This window comes from Piliocolobus tephrosceles, chromosome 16, assembly GCF_002776525.5.
Source record: "Piliocolobus tephrosceles isolate RC106 chromosome 16, ASM277652v3, whole genome shotgun sequence".
In the NCBI taxonomy this organism is placed as follows: domain Eukaryota; kingdom Metazoa; phylum Chordata; class Mammalia; order Primates; family Cercopithecidae; genus Piliocolobus; species Piliocolobus tephrosceles.
In genome coordinates, this window is record NC_045449.1 from 45343842 (window position 1) to 45350254 (window position 6413).

Genomic DNA, 6413 nt, shown 5'->3' on the forward strand with positions numbered 1-6413 from the left:
GGCTATACTAGCTAAGCTCTAGCTACATTTTTCTCTATATGGAATATTAAACACATTACTGGCGTCCCATATAATTCTCAAGGACAAGCCATAGTAGAAAGAATGAATCTCTCCCTGAAACAGCAGTTGCAAAAGCAAAAGGGGAGAAATAGGGACTATGGGACACCCCATATGCAATTGATTCTAGCATTATTGACTTTAAATTTTTTGAGCCTGCCTAAAGGCTAGCAGCTGAACAGCATATACAGAAACCAGCTGCAAAGACAGAAGCAGAACAACTGGTTTGGTGGAGAGATCCAATAACAAAAATTTGCGAAATACGTAAAATAATAACTTGAGGTAGAGGTTGTGCTTGTGTTTCTTCAGGACTGAATCAACAGCCAGTTTGGGTGCCATCAAGACACCTGAAACCTTATCATCAGCCAGATGCTGAGGAAGAGACTCGTGGAGGATCCCAAGGATCCCCCGGTTGCAGCCATGTCAAGACTGACACTGAGGAGGACCCCAACTATCACAAGCAACAGCTGTCGAACACAGCCACCTACCTGGGGACACATCAAGAAGCTGTCACAGATGGCAGAAGAAAACCTGAGGAAAGTGGGACAACCAGTCACAATGAGTAATTTAATGATAGCTATGATAGCAGTGATCACCATTGCTATGAGTATTCCTGCAACAAGGAACAACACAGAGAACAATTATACTTATTGGGCATATTTATCAATCTTGGCTGACAATAATGCCTGGATGTAATCACTGTATGACACAGTTACACATGCTTTCTGATCTCAGTATTTACCAATAATAAATCTGCTCCTACAATTGAAGCATACCACCCTCAAAAATCTATTTGTAAATAGAATTGGACCTGGTCAGAAATAATGAACTTACTTGTTTGGGAAGATTACATAGCAGAACAGGCAGAGGTGTTGCGCAACAATTCCTATGGAGTCATTATTGATTAGTCCCCTAAGGGGATGTTTAGCTGAATTGCACCTCTCAGTCTGCGTGCCAAGGCCACACTATATTCAGCTGGTCTAAACAAAACATCAGATGCTAGAAATGGTAAGAAATACATCAAGAGTTCCTATTATCTGGAAACATGGCTGTATAGTGGCACCTCAATCTCAAATGATAAGGTCCACTGTAGGAGCTAAACATAAGGATTTGTGGAAACTATTAATGACTCTTAATAAGATCAAAATTTAGGAAAGAATAAAAAAGCATCTAGAAAGACACTCTACAAACTTGTCTTTGGATATTGCAAAATTAAAAGAACAAATATTTAAAGCATCCTGGGCACACCTGACCTTAATGCCAGGAACTGGAGTGCATGAAGGAGCTGCAGACAGATTAGCAGCTATTAACCCATTAAAATAGATAAAGACACTTGGTAGCTCTGTGATTTCAGTGATGACTGTGCTTTTAATCTGTGTTGTTTGTCTTTGCATAGTCTGCAGATACGGATCCCGACTCCTGAGAGAAGTAGCTCACCGTGACAAAGCTGCCTTTGCTTTTATTGCTTTGGAAAACAAAAAAGCGGGACATGTTGGGAACAGGCCCCCAAACTGGGCCATAAACTGGCCCCAAAACTGGCCATAAACCAAATCTCTGCAGAACTGTGACATGTTCGTGATTGCCATGATGCCCACGCTGAAGGTTGTGGGTTTACCGGAATAAGGGCAAGGAACACCTGGCTCACCCAGGGCGGAAAACGACTTAAAGCATTCCTAAGACACAAACAATAGCATGAGCTATCTGTGCCTTAAGGACATGTTCCTCTGCAGATAACTAGCCAGAGCCCATCCCTTTGTTTCAACCCATCCCTTTGTTTCCCATAAGGAATAGTTTTAGTTAATCTATAGAAACGATGTTTATCACTGGCTTGCTGTCAATAAATATGTGGGTCAAACTCTGTTTGGGGCTCTCAACTCTGAAGGCTGTGAGTCCCCTGATTTCCCACTCCACACTCTATATTTCTGTACGTGTGTCTTTAATTCCTCCAGCACCAGTGGGTTAGGGTCTCCACGATTGAGCTGGTCTCAGCAATCTGCCAACCCCAAGGCAACAGAAAGAGGCTTATCCAACAACAGAGTGATGGAACCACTCTGTAAATGTCATGAGTTTTGAGTGATCAGCAACTGGCCTCAGGTCCCTGGAGCTTGGTGGCCTGTCACCACACTCACACTGTCTGTTTGCTGTCACACTGTGGCATGGGCTCTGAGTTCAATCCCTGGCATTCTGGAACAGGTCTAGGGCAAGTCTGATGCCAGGGCAGCCTTTGTTCTGGTAGACAGTGGGATGGCCCCAGGACCCTCCTGCCCTCTCTGATGTCTGAATGTCTGCTTTCAGGCTCCTAACAAGTTCACTCCACGGAGACTTCCTCCGCTGCCTGGGACCTGGTGATGCCTTCCCTTCTTTGATCCTCTGACCCTGGCTGCCTGATTCTGTGATTAGACTGAACTGAACCAGGCTGCAAACCTCCTCAAGGCAAGGACCCTAGATTGTTTGAATTTTTTGAGTCTACAAGATAGAACCCAATACAAATGTAGGAATGACAGTGATGCTGGAGCCAATGCTTCTGACTGTGACAGAATCTCCACCAAACAACTATCAAGGACCAGGCAGCTGTTCTTTTGACTGAGGACACCAACAAATGTAGTCTTCTGTGTGAGATCAGATGAGATGATGTGAGATACTGTTCATGTAAATGATTCACAAAAGGCAGGGCATTGTACAAATCATTGCTATTAATACAGTCTCCACTGCCCTGGTCAGTGACTGGTTCATTTCTAATGACCCTTCACCTTTGATTGGTACTTCCAGTAACTGAGCCATTTCCCTTTGCCCTACCCACCAGCTGGTTTGCTACAATGTTCACCTATCAGGAGTCCAGGTTTTGGTGGCCTGCTATAGATACCATAACCAGCCAGTCTAGTGTTTCTCCTATGCCCTCACACCTTTATGTGGCACATTGGAGATAGTTCTTGAAGTAGTGGAGAGCCAGCTTGAACTGGACCTGCGCGAGGGTGTTGGACCGGTATGTATCGTAGGTCTTCTCTAGGGCAGCCAGCTCTGAGTCCACCACTGGAGACCGAGACTGGTGACCTATAATCACTTCTGGGCATGACCCCACAAGTAGGGTCCCTAGCCCATCAATGAAGAATTCTGCAAAGAGAGGGAGAGCAGAAGGAAGTGGGAGCTGTGGTCAGAAAAATGGGTACTATTCCAGGTCTGAGCGGGGAGAGTCCCAGGGAGAGGCCACAGTTCATACACTGGAGAGTGTGAACTGTGAAGCCCCATGTGAAGCCACACCCTTAACTCTAGGAGCCTGTCCCTGCTGATGAGCTGGAAGGAAATAAATAAGCTCGTTTCTCAGGCAGAGATATGGGCACAGAGGCAGAGAGGCACAGATTGGCTTTCAAACTGGACAGAACTGTGGACTCCAGGGCTGATGGAGTAAGAGGGAAAGAGAGAGCAGTTAACAAGACAGGATTTCTGGAAAAATAGAATATGAAGCAGCATGGGAAAGGAGGAAGAAGACAGAGCTGTAGGGAAAGGAAGGGAAAGGAAAAGAAGGGCAGCCTACAGGATACACAGAAGTCAAAGAGACGTGAGGAGGGAGGTCAGAGAGATCAAGAGCTCCCTAGCCTGGGGAGAAAGGAGAAAAGGACGTACTGCTGCTGGGCAGGCGACCACTATCAGCCAGCTGGGTACAGCCCTTGGAAAGAACAAACTTTTGTAGCTAATTCCCAGCCCAGCTCCCTTCCTCACTCTTTCAGCCTTCCCACCTGAGTGAGCCACTCGTTGCAGGCGGGGATCAAAGCCAACTCTTTGGAGTCGCTCCGTGTGGGCCAGGAAGAAGTTGACCACGCCACTGGTCACCACACAGTTGGGGAAGCCATCCAGGGGCTGGAAAAATCCCGTCCTCTTGTGAAGGCAGGCCCCGTTCTCACTCTGTTCCAGCAACAACTTAAACTGGAACACATTTCCCAGCACACTGCCGCCTACCTAACCAGCAGGCAGAGAAACCCATGTTAGAGAGTGCAGATCAATATTCATCCTGCCTCTTCCAGGAAGCCTTGCTGGACTGCACCTCGGTTATAACAAGAATTGTTATTTCTCTATGTATCCTTCAAATTATCCCTCAGGGACTGCCTTTTTGCTGTTGTGGCCACGGCTTTCACTAAACTACTGTTGGGTCCCTGGGCTTTTTTATTTCCTGCGTACCCCAGAAAATCTCCTTGGCATGAGTAGCCCTTACCCAAGACCAAAGAAAGTTATCTTTCCAGAAGAAGGTAACTCACTCCCTTCCACTGGGAGAGGAGTACTGCAGTACGGGTAAGAGGCAGCCTGTGTGCACTGGTCCATTTGCGGAATTTCCACTTGTTAGATTTCTTGCAGGGAGCTGTTTGTCTCGAGCTGTCTTCCTACTATTTTCTGCTCCTGGCTTACCTCTCTGAACTGCCTATCCATGCACTCATGGAAGAGACGTGCATTTTCATGTTTGAGCCTGAGCACAACAGATGAGCAAGTACATCTATCTTTGAAAGAATCATAATCCTCTAAGGGGGACGTGGTAAAGTCTGCTCATTGTCCCCCATCACCTGTTCTTTCCTCCTTCCTTTTATTAAATGACCCTTCTGAGTTTTACGACATAGTCAACTAGTCAGCTAACGACTGCATTTCCGGGAGCTAAACAATGGGTACACATGGGCATAGAGAGTGGAATAATAGACACCGGGGAATACAAAAGGTAGGAGGTTAAGAGTGGTCGAGGGTTAGGCCAGGCGTGGTGGCTCATGCCAGTAATTCCAGCACTTTGGGAGGCTGAGGTGGGTGGATCTCCTGAGGTCAGCAGTTCGAGAGCAGCCTGGCCAATATGGTGAGACCCTGTCTCTACTAAAAATACAAAAATCAGCCGAGCACGGTGGCATGTGCCTATGGTCCCAGCTACTCAGGAGGCTGAGGTGGGAGAATCACTTGAACCCAGGAGATAGAGGCTGCAGTGAGCCAAGATCGTGCCACTGCACTCCAGCCTGGGTGACAGAGCGAGACTCTGTCTCAAAAGAAAAAGAAAAAGAAAAAGAAAAAAAAAGAAGACTGGGTGAGGGTTGAAAAATTACCTGTTGGGTACAGTGTTCGCTATGCGGGTAATGGGTACACTAAAAGCCCAGACTTCAGCACTACGAAAGACATGTGTATAAGCTATTTGCACCTGGGCCCCCCTAATCTATAAAAATAAAAAACAAAAGCCCATTTATTATTGAAGGAAAAAAAGACTGCATTTCCCGACCTCCCTTGCAGCAAGGTTTCACTGTGTGACCAAGTTCTGGCTGAAGGGATATGATTTAGAACCGATGCGAGAAACGTTTACATCACATCCTTAGAAGAAACCTGGTCTCCCTTCACTTCCTCTTCCCGTCTTCCTCCTGGCCGTGCAGCTGGGGACCAAAGGATCGAGGAGCAACAAGAAAAGGAAGCTGATCCAGGATGATCCTGGAGCCAGCTCAGCTGCCAGTGTGGTTGTTACATGAGCTGGAACATCTTCTCTCTTATTGTGATTTGGTCTCTAAGAGTTGCCAAGAGATGTCTTTGCTGATCTAGGTGTTTTGCGGATTGTCCACTTGCAGTAGAGTTAACTGTGGTCACGACACCACTTACCTTCTCATCCATGCCCCTTTTTCTTTTCTACAGTGAATTTGCTTTTGATGTTTTTATTCTTTTCTTTTCTTTTTTTGAGACAGGTATCACTCTGTCGTCCAGGCTGGAGCGCAGTGACACAATCTCAGCTCACTGCATCCTCGACCTCCTGGGCTCAGGTGATCCTCCCACCTCAGCTCCTGAGTAGCTTGGACTACAGATGCACACCACCATCCCTGGCTAATTTTTTTTATTTCTCTGTACAGATGAGGTTTTGCCATGTTGCCCAAGCTGGTCTTGAACTTCTGGGCTCAAGTGATCACCCTGCTTCAGCCTCCCAAAGGGCTGGGGCTACAGGTGTGAGACACCATGCCTAGGCTGTTTTTATTATTTTCTTCTTATTCTTTTCAAAAATGCCATTAGCGCCATGTGTGCTTTTAAAGCTTTGTACCATTTATACGGTTTTAATGTTGTGTGACAGAACCAGAGGGCTGCTGTCTTTAATCTCATACTAGTCAATGGAGGAAGTTAGAAATTCTGCATAAACACACCAATAAAGGAAAACAATTGCAAATTAGGGAGGGGGTGTAATTTACTCAAAGAAAAGTCAGTGTGGAGGCGTGAGCTGGTGCAGCACTCTCCACCTGGGTTGCACTGGCCTATTCACCTCCTGTGCCAGCCCCTCTCCCTCCCCTCCCTCCCCTTCCTCTTCTCATATATTTCTTCCCGCTCTCGTCTCCCTCCTTCTCCATCTCTACATATTGTGGCTG

At 46.5% G+C, this 6413-nt stretch overlaps 1 protein-coding gene across 1 annotated transcript in view; it reads right to left on the reverse strand.

The window, feature by feature from the left end:
- Positions 1-2962: 2962 nt before the first annotated feature.
- The window catches only part of B4GALNT2 (beta-1,4-N-acetyl-galactosaminyltransferase 2), a 37415-nt gene continuing 33964 nt past the window's right edge, over positions 2963-6413 (reverse strand). Inside the window, exons 11-12 of the mRNA XM_026457539.1 lie at positions 3792-4011; positions 2963-3168 (exon numbers count right to left, since the gene is read on the reverse strand). Coding sequence (XP_026313324.1) covers positions 2963-3168; positions 3792-4011 — 426 coding nt within the window. The remainder of the gene's footprint in view (positions 3169-3791; positions 4012-6413) is intronic.